This window comes from Artemia franciscana, chromosome 16 (genome assembly GCF_032884065.1).
Source record: "Artemia franciscana chromosome 16, ASM3288406v1, whole genome shotgun sequence".
Lineage (NCBI taxonomy): Eukaryota > Metazoa > Arthropoda > Branchiopoda > Anostraca > Artemiidae > Artemia > Artemia franciscana.
Genome location: NC_088878.1, coordinates 14,636,918 through 14,657,351, shown reverse-complemented (window position 1 = coordinate 14,657,351; position 20,434 = coordinate 14,636,918). Strand labels below are relative to the sequence as shown.

Genomic DNA, 20,434 nt, shown 5'->3' with positions numbered 1-20,434 from the left:
AGGGGGTTGATGCTGTAATGATTTGTTATTGTTAATATGATGAATATGTTTACCCTTTTGATCACATCTGTATGTAAATTGACGTAAATAGTCCTGTAAATGAAACTAGAAATATTTATCATAAAAAAAAATTTAAGAGATAAGTTTACCTTTAATATATGCTAAAACATATTCTTTTTAACAGTAATTTGCGATCGACTGCTTACTCAAAAAGTTTTAATGGTGTGCCAGAAAAATTTTTAAATGAAAAGCAATTTTTTCTAGTTCAGCAAGGCTATGAAATGATTCACGAGTAATCTTTTAAAAGCGACTATCTTTTTAAGTATTATGAAAGCCAAATAAGGTACAGAATACCAAAATGTCACACAACCCACTGTCAATTATAACAGCCGCATGTTTTCCAGCCTCAAACTATATCTGCATTGAGCATTTCCACAGCATAGGAATGATTATAATAAACTAGTTCCTTGGAAATGGAAACAGTTTCCACAGCAAGTACTTGTTATTTTTCTGTATAAAAGAGTAGCGGTGAAGTTAGTTAAAATAAAAAAGGAGTGTAATATTGAACAAAATTTTGATGGCCTAAGTATATTTGTATTTTATTTTAGCATAGTTGTTAACAAATCGCTGGACTTACTCTTGTGTCTTAACTTCTTACTGTATATGTATTGAACTTCTCTACAGGATAGGGAACCGCGTTATAATTTGGCTCATTAGGTTTGGGAACCGTTCTCAAAAAAGGATCTGTATAGGTTTTCTTCGAAAAGAGTGTTGTTAGGCCGTTGTCTTCAGCACATATTTGAGCACCCATTTAACTCCAGAGCGTCCACCATCTCTTATAATTTTGACAGATGAGTGAAGATAAGGTTTTTGAAGCTTTCTTAGAGAATCTGTCAGGGATTTAATCTGAAAAAATTATGCTATGGTAAAATACGGGTCAGGTAAAATACTTCACCTGACAATTAGATAAAGTTGTATCTCGTAGCTTCACTTCAGAATGTCAGGTCGTCTTACAGCAAGAGTCGATGAGATTTTTTGTTTCCACAGCTTGGCCTATCTTAGTCATTTTTCATTGTTGACAAATAAATATCAAAATTGGTTGACCGAGTGATACTATAGTCAGGTTTTTACATACTAATAAAAAAGAGGGAGTCCCTAGAGTACTTTCAGGATTAAGAGCATGAAATTCCGTACTCGTAAAGACTGTGTTCCAGAAGTATCCAGTATGTTCAAATGCATAGTGTAAAACAACCACATTGAACAAAGGATTGTGCAAAAATATCTTCAATGACATTCAAAACGGTCTGGTATACACATTTTTCTTTTCTGACTTGCAAATTGATACAATGATGTCAAATTCGTAGAGTAAAAAAGTTTGACTTGACAAAAACCTGGTCAAAATCATATACCAGATCGATGCTCATCAACTGATTCCATCATTTCATGCTGAAATCAGATGCTCAACACCAAGGCCGGTGCTCCTTTGAATCAAAAATTGGAATAGTAGCTTACTGATTCCAGTATTTTTATAGTCTATAAACGAATTACATAACAAGAAATCATTCGTGGTGACAAACTGTAAGGAAGGAGAGACTCGGCTCATAAGTAACCAAAACTCTAAAAAATGGAATTTGGATATCAATAGATACTTCAGAAGAGTAAACTTATTATGGTGATTTCAAATATATAAGATTCATCAAGGATAGTGTTACCCACCAAAAGTTACGAGCTTGAGAACATTTGCCTGGTTTTTGAAAAAGGGAGGAAATGCCCCCTAAAAGTCAAGGAGTCTTAATGAAAATCACACTATCAGATTCAGCTCATCAGAGAACCTCACGGTAGAAGTTCGTCAGATGCAGTGTATCAAGCTCCTACATACAAAAAGGCGGAATTTTGTATCTTTTGCCAGCAGGAAGATCACGGATGCGTGTCTATTTTTTTTCCATGGGTGATCATATCGAAATAATAGCCCTATAAGATTGGAAAAGGGAGCATTCGACATAAATTAAAAAATTAGTGCCCTTTTTAAGTCACCAACAATGTTGGAGGGGAACTAGCCCCCTTCCCATCCCCCTTTTTGCCCAAAGTTATCCGATCAAAGTCTTGAGATAGCCATATTGTTCGGCATAGTTGAAATATCTAATAACTATGTGTTTAGGGATAACTTGACCCCCCAGGGTCCGTAAGGACAGGCATGAAGTTACGAAATTTACCTGTTGTTTACGCATAGTAATTGTCATTGAAATATACGGATATTTTTTGGAGGGGGAATTTTTGCTCGGGATAGGTAGGGAAATTTCAGGGGGTTGAACCTTCCGAGTATTTGACAGAACTCCTATATGAAATTTTGTTATTTGTCTTACTTTCTTTTTGCCAACTCAATTTTGCAGTTGGAGATGTTCCAGGGGAATTATCCGGAGGCTATTTTCAGCGTGTTTTGATTTCCGGGAAAAAATTACGACGGGTGGGGAAATTTTGAGAAAACGATTAGAAATGAAATTGCTTTTTTCAAATGAAAGTATGCTTAGGAGAATTTTTCAGGCTGAATCGACAGCAAGAAAATTTACGGGGATGGGAGGATTTTCAGCAAGGGTGGAACTGTTCCGAGGGAATTTCGCGGGGGGAGAGTGTATTTTAGGTGGGATGTAATTTCTGCAGAGGATTTTCCCGTGAGGGGGGAAAATTTCACGGAGGATGAGGCAGATTTACCGGTATTATTTGAAAAACGATCAGAAATTAAATTAAAAAAAAATTTTAACCGTAAGTAGGAAGCAACATAAAAACTCAAAACGAACAGAAATTATTCCGTATATGATGCGCTTGCATCCCCTCCTCAATAACTTGCTCTTTACGCTAAAGTTTGATTGTTTGTCCCAATTTTTTAAGAACGACTGCTGAAACACAAGGGCGTTTAATTACAATAGGAATGTTTTTTATAAGTTCTGAAAGCTTTAGCGTAAAGAGCAAGGGATTAAGGAGGGGCAAACCCTTCATATAAGGAATAATCTCTTTTCTTTTTGAATTTTAATGCTGCTCTTCACTTTCAATTTAAAAAAAAAACTTGTTTTTTTAAGGCTGATCTCTTTTTCTGTGTTTGATAATTCCTCCCTGAACCAGCGACCAGGGAAACTATCCTACTAGTATGCATTGTTTTGATCTATTGGCCATGCATCGGGATCAGGTACTTGTGGTCAGGGTACGGAGGCACCTAGTTTTCTCTGTCTCTAAAAGGGCCTTATATTAATTTCTTCATAAGGCTGGACCTCCTTACTTTTTTAAAGAAGCATTTTTGACTTCTATTTTAAAATATATTTATGCATCTTATAGTTCTTATGAATATGTCGAAAAAAAATTTCGCTCCTTCTTTAATTGAATCACTTCTAATTTTTATATTCCTCCCAAGAAAAATCTTTACTCATATTTTTTCTTTTGTATTTAAACTAGGGTCAGTTATCTTATGTATTATTTCCGTAAATCCACCTATCAATTTTATCTGCTCATCTATGTTCTCTGACTGATGTCGGCCCGCAATTACCTATTCTCCTGAAAACCAAGCAATAAGTTTAGATTATCCTCATTTTACACTCCTTAGATGTTCGACATCTTGTTAATTCATTATAATATCAATTTAGTTAGTTTGAAAATTACCCTGTAGGAGGTTATTAGTCTTATCGGTATCAGTAGACATCGGAAATTTTAGTTCCAAAGTCTCCGCTAGAATGTTCATGTTACTAGTGTCCACGAGAGTCATTGCAGGCTTTTCCTAGTGAACCTTTATGGGAAGATATAACCGACGGCAAGGGATAATCCGAATACAATTCATATTCCCATTATTGCATGTAAAGGAATAGTTGAGCACCACGGGACATCGCAGAGTTCTTATAATATATCCTATAGAATAATTCTTTTCAAAATAGGTACACCCTATTTTAGATACTTTTTAAATCTCTTATGTACCGAAATTTGTAAGGTGCTAAAGTGATTATCAGAAATGGAAAACCAAAGGGATTTGACACGTTTACTGAAAAAGTAATTTTAGTTTTCCATTTCTTCAAGGTTCTCACAAAAATCAGGTCTTCGGGATCAATAATAGGGGGTATCAATTTATTAACTTCGGGGCCCATGGACATTTAAAGCTGGAATCAGAGCTTGCTAGTTCCTGCAGCCCATAAAACTTAATAAATTTGGTTTGAGATCTAATACTTTTTTTCAAGTTAGGTTTCGAGGGACAATGTGCAATTTATCCCTAAATTCCCCCTTGGCAAGAGTAACCATTGATGCTTTATGGCTCGCATAAATGTTTTATCCTTAAGCCTACATTTATGTAACTTGAAAAAACGTTGATGTGATTATTACCTAAATGAGCATTTTCTTCGATCCATAGTATCGAATTTTGTTTTCCTTACAAACGAGGTTTTGCCAGTGATCATCATATTGTTATCCTTCGGATGTATCATTAGGCATATTATTATCGGATATGCTTTATACACGTTACCTCATTGATCGTCGTGAGCACCGAAATTAGTATCGATGTACCATATTTTATAGGAGGTCAAAGAGTTCAAGTACCTTGATAGTGTCATCAAAAGTGATGGTAGCCTTGGGTGGGAAATTACTACGTACATCATGTGCACAGGAAGTGCCTTCAATAAACGAAGGAATGTGTGGAGGAATCCAGCATACTCCCTAAAGCTCAAGCTCCGGCTTTTCAATATTAACGTCCTCTCCGTACTAATGTATGGCGGCAAATCTTGGCTGTTGCCTAAGCAACTGGAAAAATGAATCCGGAGTTTTGAGAACATATGTCTTTGGTGCACCCTTGGTATCCAGTGGACTGTTAAGCTCACTAGCGTCTCTAGACGTGAAAAGACAAAGCAGTCACTCTTGACTGATAGCATTGTGACTAACCGTTGGTGATATAAGGGTCACATGGTGCGGATTGGTGAGGGTCGCCTACACCATGATGTGTGGTGTTGGGTTCCTTCTAGCATCAGAAGACGTGGGTGACAGAAAGCAACACTAGGTAAATGCCTTGAGAAGGATGCTGCGCTTTTGATATTGTTGCTCGAAAAACTTTGGTCAAAAGCACAAGAGAGATCGTCATGGAGAGGTACCGTTGTCGCCTTATGCACCAGCCGTAATGGGAAGACCTAAGTCTAAATAAGTAAGTCTTATAACGCCTCCTAAGTTGTTGTTGTCAGTAACATTTCTTCTACAATGAAGATTGTTTGAATTTTAAAAGTAAAGCTTTTCATAGGGAAACAGAAGCACAAGAAGCTCTCAGGTACTGATCTTAAAGCGCTTTCTCCATATAATCATATTGTAAAATTTTGTTGGTTGACCTTTTTTTTCTTTTTTTTTGTGAATATCATTTCTTATGTGTGTTTAATGTGGATTTGTTTTTATTTTACTATAGTCCGTTATTTTGTATGTGTGTTTATTTAATTTTTGGTGTTTATTTAATGTAAAAAAAATATCTATAGTCATTATTTTTCGTTTTTTTATGTTTTGTATTTGTGTGTGTATTTAATTGTTTTCACTCCACATTCAATACTTCTATAATGTTTTTGGGGGTAAGAAATAAAGTAATATTATTATATACTGGACTTATTTTGTTTCAGATGCCTGTAACTAATATTTATGCCCATACTTGGGATCATTAAGCATATAAACTTACGAAAATTAATTACGGTGGAAATCAAACATCATCTATGAAATGAGTTTTTGATGTGTTTTCGCCCACTGCTGCTTTTACTGACAAAAAACACGACATGCTACCCCAGAAAAAGCAACTTTTGCAATGGCACGTGTTTCTAAAGATTCATATTAAGATGTCATTATTGTCAAATTTGGCATTTTATTATGTTCTTTTATTTACGTAATGTAATAAATGTGGAAATTTCTTTTCGAGCGAACCTTGAAACGTCTCTCCACGATGTTTCAGTGCTCCATATTCGGGAATAAAAGAAAGGCAAAAGGAAAAAGGGAAATTGATATTTCACTACTTCCTTATGCAAAAATTGTTTTTTCTTGTTGCTCAAGTAGGCTGTAATTCTTGGATTGTCGTTCCAATGCCCTCAAAGAGAGGAAAAGAAAGAAGAGGTGGATTTCTGTTTGAAAAGAAAGGAGAACTTTACACAATTCAGGTTCTCTTCGTAGAAAATACTTAGTGCATCATCTTGTCAAGCTATGAAGAAATTTCTGTCTATGTTTATTCATGAGATACTGCCATGAAAAAGACTGAATGTGTCTGTTTATACAAGACGAAGGCCCGAAGTTCAAGTTGTATTATTAGGTGGTAACAAATAGTTTGAAGCACGAATTCCCTGACTATAAATATAATGATTAAACTGTAGATGAATAATTCAGTGCTTAGGTGATTTTGGAGTAGTTTTGAATCCTGAGAAAAATAAGATAAGATGATTAAATTGAATATGCTTATTTATGAAGGTGAAATAAAAGAGCTATGTCGATAGTGATGAAATTATGTGAGTATTTTCAGATAAGAAGGTGGAAGGTGAAGCTGAAAGGATTAGGTTTTGATTGCAGAAGACTAATTATGCATGCAAGTAACAGTGAAATTTGGAAGAAGGTAGCGGATATCGAAACGCTTGAGTCTCTTGTTGAAAGTTTGATGGAAATCTATGTTTAAAGAAGAGAAAGAATTTTGTGGGTGAGACAGTATTGGTGTTTTGTATGTTTTGAACTGTGATATGTTGTTAATGTTAGTTATATTTTTTTAGACTAAAGAGCAGCAGAAATATAATTTAAAGATCAGAATGGCAAATTAAACAAGTTTCATTGTAATTTTATTCATTTGTCTTGTTTATTCTGTTTATTATGTTTTTGCAGTATAAAAGAAAGGTTTTAATCATATATTTTTTAGACAGGACCTGTCACCATTAGGAAAACGATGAAGAGATGGTATGGAAAAGTTAGCGTCCCTGTTTTGAGAACATAATGATTCGACTACCCGATTCGACTACCCGGATAAGTTTGAACAGAATTGATGGCAGTTTAAACAAGATTGATGGTAGCTTTGATAAGATTCATATTCTGTTTTTGTTTCAGCGTTAGTAAGAAATGAGAAAACAGGGCAGTTGATACATAGAATGAGTGCCCACCCATATTTGAAACAGCTGCTCTTTGCGAACACATTCTCTAGGATAAATTTCATGTGCCAAAAGTAATCAATTAACTGGGACTATTGTTTCGGACAACACCGTTAATTTAAAACCTTACCTCCCATGGACATAAATACAAATGTGGTTCGATGTCACCCCGTTCCCCTAGAAATTAGTTCTAAAGGCTAGAGGACATTCTTTTCTTCACTGAATACGATAGTTTTGAATTATTCTCCTTTTTTTTAAATCAGAATGCTTTTCAAACTTCCAGAAATTAATTTGGCTTGAGCTGGTTCAGTGGGAGGAAATGATATTTTAGCTTTAGGATTTTACAAGTCACTTGGTGGCGCGAAAATGGGTTTTTCAGGCTGGCTCACTTCTTTGTTAGTCTCATACAAAGATCCATTGCTAGATAATTTTTCACTGTTTTTACTATGATGCAATTTTCAAGAAGCTTCACCCACTTCACCCTTATTTGAACGATATTTATTGTTCTTTTATTAGCTCTTTAGTATAAATTGGCTTCAGTGACTCTTCCACTGTAGCTATTGGTTGCTCTATAGAATAGTAGGCTGTATCGTTTTGCTCAAACTAGGCGATTTCTGTTCAAAAGAAGATGTTTTCCTGGGAAAACTCTGACATGTCCCTCCCTTACTAAAATTAGCACAGAAACATGCCATTAATCTTATTCTAGCTTTCATAAATTTTTTCATAAGTGACATTAATTTTGTTCAAGCTTATTTGGGTGTTCGCATATTATGTTATTAAAAAGGGAAGTACCAACCAGGAATAGCCACCGCAGAAAATATTTTCAGTTGGGAGGGGGGATTCCCTTTATTACTAGCAAGGCAAGTTTTTTTTTTTTTTTATTATTATATTTGTGTATATTGGTAGCTAATTAAAAATCTTGAGTTTAGATTTCGTGCTTTCGTCACTGAGAGAAGAAGAGGTAAAAAAAAAAGAAAAAAATCTATGTAATTCTATTACATATATCTCTATCTCTGTACTCTATTAAAACTACATGCACAGTTTAATAGAAAAAACTAAAAGAAAAAAAATAACGAAATTTTATTCAATCATAAATCGAAAAAAACAAGTTAATTGTTCAAATATACTGAAATAAAAACAAGAATTGAAGTTTTTTAAGCTTACAATTGCTTTTATACTGTAATGGAAAAAAAAAGAGTGTACGAGAATATCTATTCAAATAAAGTGTAAGGAAATCTAGCTTTTCGGAGCTTTGAGGGTGGCGACCTCATATTTATTTACTACAATTTACGTTTGTTTTAAACAAAACTTGTCAGTTGATTTTAATAACTGTTCGGTTTAGGTTTTATTTGTTGTTGTTTTTTTTTCTTCTTTTTTCACCCTGCCCTCCGCTAAGGAAAATAAAGTGAACGTATATTTTGACAAAAGTAAAGTTGACAAATACTATAAAAAAATACCAAGGTCTTCTCTTGAATTGGAAACTCCTAATCCTCTGTAAGTACAGTCCTTTGTCTAGGTGATGATTATAGTGGACTTTTTTCTCCAACACTCTGGCAAAAATATCAGGAATTATTAGTAAGAGTAATTGACATTTCCCGGTTTTAGATATTCACTGAAGTCTTTAATTTATGTTTGATTAAGGAGAACAAATGAGATTAAACTGAACCTTGCAAAAAAAACAAGAAAATTCTCAGAAACACGAGCTAAAAATCTTTAAACCAGCTAAAATTATAGGAAGGATGAATTTCCTTTTTTTCCAGTTCTGTCCGGCTTTACATGTTCGTGTCACATGGTACATGTCAGGAGTTTAAACCTAGTAGTTGATAAGAAAGGAAGGCTATATTTCAAACATGTTACTAGCAATCTCAGTTTAAATGCTTATTGCATTAAAATTACAATATATTTGTATTTGTACATTGAACTTAGGATATTTAATCTACCTCGTAAGAATTTTGTTTTATTAATAAATTCCTATTCAAACAAATTCCAAATCCCAGAACTAAACAATCAGACAAGTCCTGCCAGATTAATAAGAATATAATTGAAAAGGTGCAGAGAAATAGGGAGTGGTGGAGAGAAAAGAGAAATGAGTGAGATATTCTTTTTTCCCTCTTAAGAAGTCGAGTTAGAGGCATGCAAAAAAAAGTACCTCTTTTGAGGTACCAGAAAAAAAAAATTTCGTGAGCTGCTAGCTCTACTATTGAACCATTTATGAATTACGAGCCATATCTAATGTGTTCCTTATAAGTTATTCTTCATGACACAAATTTAATGCTAAGACATAGGCAACACTGACAATATTACTGAAAGTATCTTTGCCAAGGTTTGTTTTGAGAAATTGCTAGGCATTAGAAATAGATAACTTCGAAGACCACACTGCCTTTCCATGACGAAAGTAAAACAGTTCAAAATAGGGATGAAACCTTTTTATTGACAATGAATAGATATAAAATTATTTAACTGGATGCCTTATTTTCGTTTTTCTTTAACTTGAAGTTAAAGAAAAAGTTAACTGTGAAGTAATGCACATTTTATCACAATACTTTCAACCATTAGAGCAGAAAATCAAAGGTAGCACCTGTGAATTACGGATTGCCCCTAATTAGACTATAATGAGGGCAAAATTTATCCTAATTCACACCTATTCCTTGATATGTTAAATATACCTTTAACGAATAAAACTAAGTACTGTGAAATTACCCTCAAAAGAAGAAAAATAAATCTATCAGATGAAATTTTAGAATATAATAATTTGATAAAAGCATTGATATTCCATTTTATTCCTCCACGAATGACAAGTTAAAGCAGTCATCTGCGAAAAAATTAAGAAGAATGAGCAAGATTATAATAGAATGATCTAAATTAAAACTAATTTAAGACTATCTTTTTTTCGTCGACATTTCAAGCATTTGCTTTAATACTTAAAAGATCTTTTAAGATATCCCCATTTCCTTGTCTAAGCGCTTAAGATCCGTTATTTTGAGTTTAAGTCCCATGACATAGGAGCTCAACTCAAACCTTAACTGAACGTTTGGGTTTGTATTCGAGAAATAAAATGAATTCATGGAAAATAAATTTCAACTCTATGAAACACTGCTTGGGCTTTAATCATGGATAATGTTTAGGTTTTTAAGTTTTTACAGGTGACCAATTGTTCGAACAGATCATAACATAGCAGTATAAGAGTAAGTTCTTCCTATCTTCGTAGATTTTTTGTTGTTGAAAAATTACCAGTGGTACACAAAGCGATAAATGAAACTTACATATACCTTTCAGCCAGTAATATTTACATGTATACTTTTAAGGAGAGATTCTAGACAAAAGAGTATAGATAACCTATAAGAGGAGAAACTGGCAATAGTATTAGAAAAAAAACTACCAGTATCATCTATCTTTTGTATTTTTCGATATTTTTTTCCCCAACTTCGTAATGGAGTTCTTTCTATATTGGGATCAGGCATTTATTTCTACGATAATTTTTCAATTAGCATAATTGCTCAGCTTTTGCCTTAATACTACGTTTAATATTTAACTATCCCTATTTAACTAAATATTCAACTTAATATAAAACCATCCCAAAATATATCACTGGTTATAGTGATATCACAAAATGGATATCACTTTGAATTAAAATCAAGTTGCCATCAAGCCCTTGGTCAATTGGAGACCAAGCCAAGGTGAATTGTCTGAGTGAGAGGCAAAGCTGGCATAGGCCTTTACCAGGATTGTATAAAAATGATGTCATCTTCACTTGTTGAATGATAGTCTATCATTCATCCACCCATCCTAGGGCAGAACTAAGGTAGATGGCCGTAAAACTAAGGGAGGATCGAGGATTTTGGTTTGAAACTGAAATTGCTTTGACTCACAGGCGAACAAGTGATATTTTTGTGATATCTAGATAGATTTGCTGATTTTCTTTACACTAGAGTCAGTTCCCACTCTTATACGTACATTACCCACTTTTTCTTTTAGACAACTAAGCAGCCAAACAGGTTAAGACAACCTCTATTTTTATCATTTTCATTAAGCTTTGGTATTGAAATAGTGGTTATACTGCACAGTATAAGAGGCGCTCTTGATTTACAATTTCGACGAAAGCATTATGATCATAATTAGTACGTCGTGCACTGATTTTGATATTTGAGCTGAGAATTCTTGTCGAGGAATAATAAGAGCGTGATAATAAGATGATAAGCTGTATCTTCTCTTTATTGACCTTGGCTATTGAATTGACCGAGAATACTCCTCAATAACCTCAAGTGGTATGTATGGTGTCTCTCCGGGATTTGCACTTTCTCTGTTCCTTTTCGTGATTACCATGGGCTTTGTATTGAGGAGCAACTAATTGAGAAGCACTGTTGAGAAGCACTGGATTTTGCATAAAAGTAAGCAGTAAGCAGCTTCTTTACTTCACCGATAATGTAGACTTGCTAGAAGAATCTAAACAGAGATTGCAACTGCTACTTGATACAATCATAGAAATTGCAGAGAACGGCAGACTGACCATTAATGTAAATAATTTTAAGAGCATGTCCATAGTAAGCTCATCATTTTTTCTCCTTTAGGTAAATAAGAATCTAGAGTTTTTCAACAGCCTGGATGGCTGCATTGACAGTGATAGCAAAATAATGACCAGTGCAAAACGCAGCATTGGCCAGTCACCTGGAGACTTGAATAGATTAAAAACCATTTGAAGGAGAAACAATTATTCCCTATGGCTGAACCCACGTCTCGTTAATAGTAATGTGCTCTCCATGCTCCTCTAGGCTGATGAGTGCTAAAAAAAGAGCCCACAGCTCCGAAAGAAGATTATAACATCCGAAAATATTTGCCTGAGAAGAATTCTAAATATAAGCTGGCAACAAAGAGTTAGCAATTATGAAATTCGTGGTAGAATGGACAAACCTGTTATTACTGTTTGTTCTAAGGAAAAAGATGTGGACATATTTGAGACTTGCCCTTCGTATTCAACGAAGCTGCCTTCCTCAGACAGCTTATCGTTGAATACCAGATGGCCAGAGAAGACAAGGTCGTTTAAAAAATTGATTTTTATTTTTTTTTTATTTTTAGGGGTATTGATTGATTTTTATTTTTAGGGGTATGGGAAAAAAACGAAGTACTATAACAAGAGAGTGTTAAAATATGTATATTTATGTAAAAATAAATTTTTTATAATAGAGTGATTTTGATATTAAAAAAATGGATACATGGAAAGGATTGGAGTATGATGAATCCAAATGAACCCTTAAAATGTCAATCGACCCTATCGAAAGTCACACTACCATATTCAGCATATTAGAGAATCCTAATGTAAAGGTGTCAAGCTCATATGTACAAATATGTTGAATTTTGGGTTTTTTGCTTGAATCAGGGACGCTTGTTTATTTGTTGTTGCTTTTCTTCTTTTCTTCCTGGGTGGTCATATCGAACCAATGGTCCTGGAAGATCGGGAGAGGGCTCATTCAAACCGAAATCAGAATTTCTGGTCCCCTTTTTTAATGATCTTGTCCAATAGAAATTATTAAACACATTAAAATTTATATTATATAATTTTTCAGAATACTTTCAGCTAGAAACACAGCATAAATGAAGAATAATATGCACGAAGTGTCAGTAATGTTAGACATGGAGCAATTCAAACGGCCATCTAAAATTACACCGCTGATCAAAAATGATTGCAAGGATGTAGATGGGGGATGGGCATGGATCATACTTTTTGCATTTACCGCTAGTAATATAGTGGCGGCAGGTAAGAACCGTATGGTTGGGCTAGGGTTTTTTTCGAAATTTTTGAACAAACAGAGATATCTATGGGATAATGTGGACTGTTCCTTAGAGTACCGACGCTTGATAGGACTACTAATAGGTCCCCTGTTTAGCAGCTAAAACATTTTCTCGTTGTTGAATAAATAAATAAGCATAAACTAGAATTTTACCCTTAGACACTGAAGACGAGAAAAGTTTATAGGTTGTCCCTGTTTCTTTCTTCTGTAGGGTACAAAGGTTCTTTCTTTTAAATTTCTGGTATTAATCTCAGGATCTCCATTAAAAATAAGATAGTCTTGGTCTAAGGGTGAGATGAAGCAGTAGAATCATAAAACCAATTATTTAATTTAATATTTAGTTTTTCTATCAAATACCGAGGGATGAAAAAATGAAGAAATGTATTAACTGTGCACACTCACTTCTTTTAATGTGTAAATTTATGAATTTTATATATTTAAATTAGAAGAAAAATTAGCTTCTTTCAATGTAGGCAAGGTTCATAAAGTTCCTTCTCGAACTTGGCGGTACATATTCATGCATAGAATTATCATTCACATGGCTTAACAGCTTTCTGAGGTTTTTCATCCAACCGGATTATATTATAGACCTATGACTAATTGAATTATCAAAATGAGTAGTTGTTTTATAGATATCATCTTATTATTTTATAAGTATTTAATACCTTAATTTAAGTAAGGTAAATGGCATGAAATACAGATACCAAACAAAATATTTTAATAGTTTTTAATGAAGAAAAAGGTTTTGGTACAGCCATATAATTTTTCTGTTCCTTTTCTGTTTTAAAATTGCCAGCGATAAGTTTTCTCTATTCAAAATTCTTCGTAACATAGACAACAGGCGTATGTAATGTGCTTGTGATTATAAAAGATCTGCAAATTAAGGTTTGGAAAGCTTTTGTCTTAGGAGCATCTCATTTTTAAATCTTTGTAGTGCAAGATTTATAATAGACTGCTCACAGTACTAGTTCTATAGATCTGTCAAATTCTACATTTTGACAATTTTTCGTAGCTGTATCTTATGTTAGATCCTCGTGTTATAAAAAAAACAAAGCGGGTGTGTCTGTAGGTAAGTTAATTTACCCTTCAAGGACGGGTATTTTAACTTTTAAGGCCGTGATTGAGAACATCGAGGTTTAAAACTGAAGTTAGGGTAACCTTCTGTCTCTCAATTCTCTAGAGACCGTCAATTGTCAAAAACCCTTCAAATGGCACTCATTCATTGGCAGAAATAGCAGGTTAATTATACCAGTTTGTCAATTTGGTCTCTAGGGTGACCTGAAACGATTCTTTCTGGCAAAAAGCCTAACCTGGCAAACATTTTATAGCATCTTCAAGAAGCTACGGCTTGATATTAAAAGCGGTATCTTCCACCAATGAATACTTGAGTACTTTTTAAATATAAATTTTCAATTTAGCATGGAATTTTGAGATCCATCAGTTCACTTAATCACGACCTTATCAGATATGCTAGTTCAAAAATGAAAAAAAAGTACCTATTCCCAAAAATGGTTCTATGATATTCAGACCAATGTAAAGAAAAGGAAAAAAAAGGATAAACAATACATGTACCAAATATTTTTATTTGGTTTTTACAGTTAAACTTCCTAATTTTCTGGGCAACAATAGATGCTGCTGGTTTTTGAGGGACTATAGAGAATCTTCTCTTATCAGTCTCTCATAATTCCCAAGCCTAGTGCATAGTACATAGATGGAATTGTAGCCCAATTGTTTCTTTTTATATTCGGATATTGCTAGCAGTATTAAATTTAGCAAATTATTTAATTCTAGGTTTGTTCTATTCATTCAGTATTTATTACCCGGTAATAATCTCATATTACGATGCATCAAGAAGCGCTACCTCCTGGGTAGGATCTTTATTTAGTGGCGTGTTTATGATGGCAGGTACGTATCATGCTACGATTATTTAAATTTTAAATTTTAGCAATAATATTCTGTCAACTAAGCCTAGCATGGGGAGAGAGACACGTATATGCTTAAGCCTTCAGTTCTTTTCTTCGAGACGCTAATTTCCGCATTCTTTTTCAAACTTCCGCTTAGAGGCTTTAAGCAGAGCATATGAATTGCTGGCAACCGTTCAAAGCAAAATGAAATTTTAAATGAAAAGAAAAAAGTTGGATTTAATAGTAACTTCGCAGCGAACATTTTTAATCAAACTTGTATAGAAACCCAAAGGAAAGATATGAGAAAACTATTTGCTTGCCACTCTGAGCTATAGCCTTTAATATACTCTAAAATGGTGTAATTGTTCACCTCTCGTCAATTTTTTAAACTAAGCCGCAGTTAATTTACCAATGAAAGAGTTATTAAGTGGCCACTTGGTACTCTATTAAATAACTTGTATATTGTGCAGAATGTAGTTTAAGGCTGCAGAACAACATTTTTTCCCAATCCAATCATGGTAATTACATACTATCATGGTTGCCTTCTTAGGGAAAATCTGGTAAAAAGCAACCCTAGCCCATAACTAGTGATGCCTCTACGAATTCCACAATATACATAGCAACTACTCTTTTCTTCCTTAAATTATGATCACGAAGAAGGTAAACAGCGATTCCCTCCAGGCGCTATTATGCGCACCTGGGTCTTATGCAATACTGTAGAACATTTGTTTGCTATGTAATGGTATAGTAAACCTGATTGTTACGTAGTAGGGGCTTGATTGTTTACTTATACAAATGATCTCTTCAAGATACGGGTGATTTTTACGTAATAGAAGAATGGTTGTTTACTTATGCAAACTTTTTCTTCGGAATGTCTTTGTTATGTAATAGGACTTTTCAGACCTCAAGGTTTGCTATTCAAGCGGAGAAACCTACTTAATAGAGAATGTTTGCCTATGTTGATAATGGCGTAATCTTGCATGACTAGTTAGATTTTCTGCGAACGACTTAATCTCGCGTGACTTGTTTCTTCGGGTTCCGTGGGGAAGCCCCATTTGTAACTGTGGGTGGCAAAACCGTAGGAGTTACGTGATGGCGGCACACAAGTGAATGTTACGTAATGATGGCGCAGGCGTGGGATGTTGCGTAATGCTTTAAGAGATTTTTTCAAGATTTAATTTTCTTTAATGCGTTTATTTAATTTAGATTTTTTTAACTTTAGCTTTTTTAGGGAGGGATTTAGAAATTTTTTCATCTTTTTCACATGTCTTAAAGAAACATTAAAATACTATTAACAAAAGAAATTCACTTGTGATAATTTCAAAATAAAAAAATGAAGGTGACATATATATTTTAGTCATGATCAACAACTTGTATAAGACTCCCAAATGGAATAAGTGCCCCGCCAAGAAAAAACATAATGAAGTATTTTATGGAATGGATTCAAAGCAATCATTTCTTATGATGATATTCTACATGCCATTACTTTAGTATAAATATTCTATTCATTACTTTGTTATGTTCCCATTATTTTAGGGTACGCTTTCAAGTCTAACGGTTAGAATGCTTATTAAAAAGTCGGGGATGTAAGAAAGAGAATTTTAAAAGACTTGAGTACTACTAGCGGGTACACATGAGGTATATTAGAGCCTGAGATAGGTTAACAAGGACATTTACCAAAGTCTGAGAGAAATCAGCTGGATTTTTTCCAAAATCCACGTAAGCACGCAAACAGACGGCCAGACACATAAGGTACATACAAAGAGAGAGAGAATGAGAGAGAGAGAGAGAGAGAGAGAGAGAGAGAGAGAGAGAGAGAGAGAGAGAGAGAGAGAGAGAGAGAGAGAGAGAGGAGAGAGAGAGAGAGAGAGAGAGAGAGAGAGAGACAGACAGACAGACAGAAACACAGACACACATGAACAAACAAAAACAGACCCAGAGACGAGCAAACACCCACTAGGATACACTTGTACAGAGAGAGAGATACAAGCAAACAGCCGCTCGGACACAAAGGAACAGAGAGAGAGAGAAACTAAAACATATACAAACACACAGAGTCAGACACACTGAAAGACACACATAGAGACAAGCAAGCACCCGCTCAAACACTGATACACACAGAGAGAGAGAGACAGAGATAAAGAGAGAGAGAGAGAGAAAAAACAACTACAAACACCAAGAGTCAAACGCACAAAGACAGAGACAATCAAACACCTGCTAAGACACACAGGCATAAACAGAGAGAGAGAGAGAGAGAGAGAGAGAGAGAGAGAGAGAGAGAGAGAGAGAGAGAGAGAGAGAGAGAGAGAGAGAGAGAGAGACAGAGAGAGAGAGAGAGACAAAAACACATACAAACACATGGAGTGACAAGCAAACATACAGGTAAAGAGAGAGAGACAAGCAAAAATCCGCTCGGATCCACATGTACAGACAGAGAGAGATAGAGAGTTAAAAGCACATACAAACACATAGAGTCAGACATAGAAACGCCCACACAAACATGCAAAGTCATACACACAAACATAAAGAGACAGGCAAACAGAAGTAGCATAGTAAAAGTATGTTCTGGACCACTCATCAAATCAATTAAATTTACTCACTTTTCACTCGAATTTGTATAATTTTAAGTGAAAATTTGAAACATATTAAAAATTTCCCTCATAACTTTTAAGATCAAAAAATGTCTTGTGAAAAAAGAATTTGAAATATATTTACTAATATTCAATACTTTATATCATATTCTACTATATTTTATATGCTACTGGTATACTTTAATATACTATGTTTATATCAATAACTAGATAATTATTATTATGTTTCGTTTTTCTTTCAGCAACCTTTAAAATCTTATCAATCTAATTTAAACAAAATCTTAGATGAACCTTTTTTATCTAATTTAAATTTTCTTTCAAAATCAGCTGTTGTAGAATCAAATCGTTTTGGTGCAAAAAATGTACCGTTTAGCATTTAAAATTAATAGTAACAAAAAGTTTATTTCCACAATTATTTGTAACACATTTCATAGCTTTAATCGTGTATTCTGTTCCAATGTCTAAACCTTCTTTCCCAATAGTTCGATTATATTAATTTTTCATTTTTATTTTTGCTTAAAAGTTCCTCCATTTATTACGTAGGGATTTTATTAGATAATTTTTTTCTGAATCGGAAATAATTTATCTATCAAAAAGGATTTCCGTCTAACTTTTAAAAAGTCTCCGACACCACAAATGGTTAGAGTTATTGATTCGGAAGAGAAGGGTCTAAGGTTCAATTTTGGAAGCCTGCAACTCTATTAATAATTCTATATGCCAAATGAAAGACAAAAAGACTGTATATGTTTGCTCGAATCAACTTCTATGATAAGAAATAATCATTTCTCAAATCCTTCTTCCATTTATACTAAGAAATAAAGTCTAAATAAAATTTTGCTGATCCACCCTCGTGAATCCTTTTTTGATATACTCTATACATAAATTTCCCCAATTGACATCACATAAATTTTGTAATGGAATAGAATGTTAAGCATTTGGTTTATTTGAAGTCTTCAAATATTTTACTATTTCATTTCCTGGCGGAGTACCAAATGAATCGAAAAATTCTGATAATAGATATATAGCAAGCCCAATGATTTCCAGGTGACCCACTTAAATCATAATTAATAACACCGCATTCTTTTTTATTCATTTTGTTTGGTAAATTATTTCTGTTCAAATACACCTCTATAGAAATTTACGTTGAAGTTCCTAAAACACGTGGAAAACCTAATAAACTTTTTTATGCGGCAATTTTATCCCCTTATCCCCTTACCCAAAAAACGGGAAGTGCGTAAAAAACTAAAATATCAAATGATACCTTTAAAAAATATTGATATAACCGATGAATTTTACCATATTCCTTACTTTAGTGGCGAAATTTCTAGAAATTTCGAAAACTTGAAAAATATCGAAGAATAGCCGAAAGAAAGGCTGAGTATATAATTGCTTATTCTGTTTATTTAAAATTTCTTTTTATGTTTAAATCGGGTGAATTGACTAATGAAAAAATACTTAAACGACGAAATGAATCCAGTAAAAAATAACAGTTTTTTCCTTGTGAAAACTATTTGAAACAGGTAAAATTAAAATTTTAAATGAAATTTTAAATGAAAAGAAAAAAGTTGGATTTAATAGTAACTTCGCAGCGAACATTTTTAATCAAACTTGTATAGAAACCCAAAGGAAAGATATGAGAAAACTATTTGCTTGCCACTCTGAGCTATAGCCTTTAATATACTCTAAAATGGTGTAATTGTTCACCTCTCGTCAATTTTTTAAACTAAGCCGCAGTTAATTTACCAATGAAAGAGTTATTAAGTGGCCACTTGGTACTCTATTAAATAACTTGTATATTGTGCAGAATGTAGTTTAAGGCTGCAGAACAACATTTTTTCCCAATCCAATCATGGTAATTACATACTATCATGGTTGCCTTCTTAGGGAAAATCTGGTAAAAAGCAACCCTAGCCCATAACTAGTGATGCCTCTACGAATTCCACAATATACATAGCAACTACTCTTTTCTTCCTTAAATTATGATCACGAAGAAGGTAAACAGCGATTCCCTCCAGGCGCTATTATGCGCACCTGGGTCTTATGCAATACTGTAGAACATTTGTTTGCTATGTAATGGTATAGTAAACCTGATTGTTACGTAGTAGGGGCTTGATTGTTTACTTATACAAATGATCTCTTCAAGATACGGGTGATTTTTACGTAATAGAAGAATGGCTGTTTACTTATGCAAACTTTTCTTCGGAATGTCTTTGTTATGTAATAGGACTTTTCAGACCTCAAGGTTTGCTATTCAAGCGGAGAAACCTACTTAATAGAGAATGTTTGCCTATGTTGATAATGGCGTAATCTTGCATGACTAGTTAGATTTTCTGCGAACGACTTAATCTCGCGTGACTTGTTTCTTCGGGTTCCGTGGGGAAGCCCCATTTGTAACTGTGGGTGGCAAAACCGTAGGAGTTACGTGATGGCGGCACACAAGTGAATGTTACGTAATGATGGCGCAGGCGTGGGATGTTGCGTAATGCTTTAAGAGATTTTTTCAAGATTTAATTTTCTTTAATGCGTTTATTTAATTTAGATTTTTTTAACTTTAGCTTTTTTAGGGAGGGATTTAGAAATTTTTCATCTTTTTCACATGTCTTAAAGAAACATTAAAATACTATTAACAAAAGAAATTCACTTGTGATAATTTCAAAATAAAAAAATGAAGGTGACATATATATTTTAGTCATGATCAACAACTTGTATAAGACTCCCAAATGGAATAAGTGCCCCGCCAAGAAAAAACATAATGAAGTATTTTATGGAATGGATTCAAAGCAATCATTTCTTATGATGATATTCTACATGCCATTACTTTAGTATAAATATTCTATTCATTACTTTGTTATGTTCCCATTATTTTAGGGTACGCTTTCAAGTCTAACGGTTAGAATGCTTATTAAAAAGTCGGGGATGTAAGAAAGAGAATTTTAAAAGACTTGAGTACTACTAGCGGGTACACATGAGGTATATTAGAGCCTGAGATAGGTTAACAAGGACATTTACCAAAGTCTGAGAGAAATCAGCTGGATTTTTTC

General features: G+C 33.9%; 1 protein-coding gene across 3 annotated transcripts in view; it reads left to right on the top strand.

Annotated features, from left to right (window-relative positions):
- The first annotated feature begins 7,103 nt into the window (after positions 1-7,103).
- The window catches only part of LOC136037109 (monocarboxylate transporter 6-like), a 30,164-nt gene continuing 16,833 nt past the window's right edge, over positions 7,104-20,434 (top strand). For 2 of the 3 annotated variants that reach the window (XM_065719578.1, XM_065719576.1), the window contains exons 1-3: positions 8,939-9,055; positions 12,674-12,864; positions 14,690-14,803. In XM_065719578.1, the coding sequence (XP_065575650.1) occupies positions 12,702-12,864; positions 14,690-14,803 (277 nt within the window). In that variant the 5' untranslated portion in view covers positions 8,939-9,055; positions 12,674-12,701. Of the gene's footprint in view, positions 9,056-12,673; positions 12,865-14,689; positions 14,804-20,434 lie in introns of all 3 variants that reach the window. The other variant, XM_065719577.1, reaches the window with a different exon arrangement.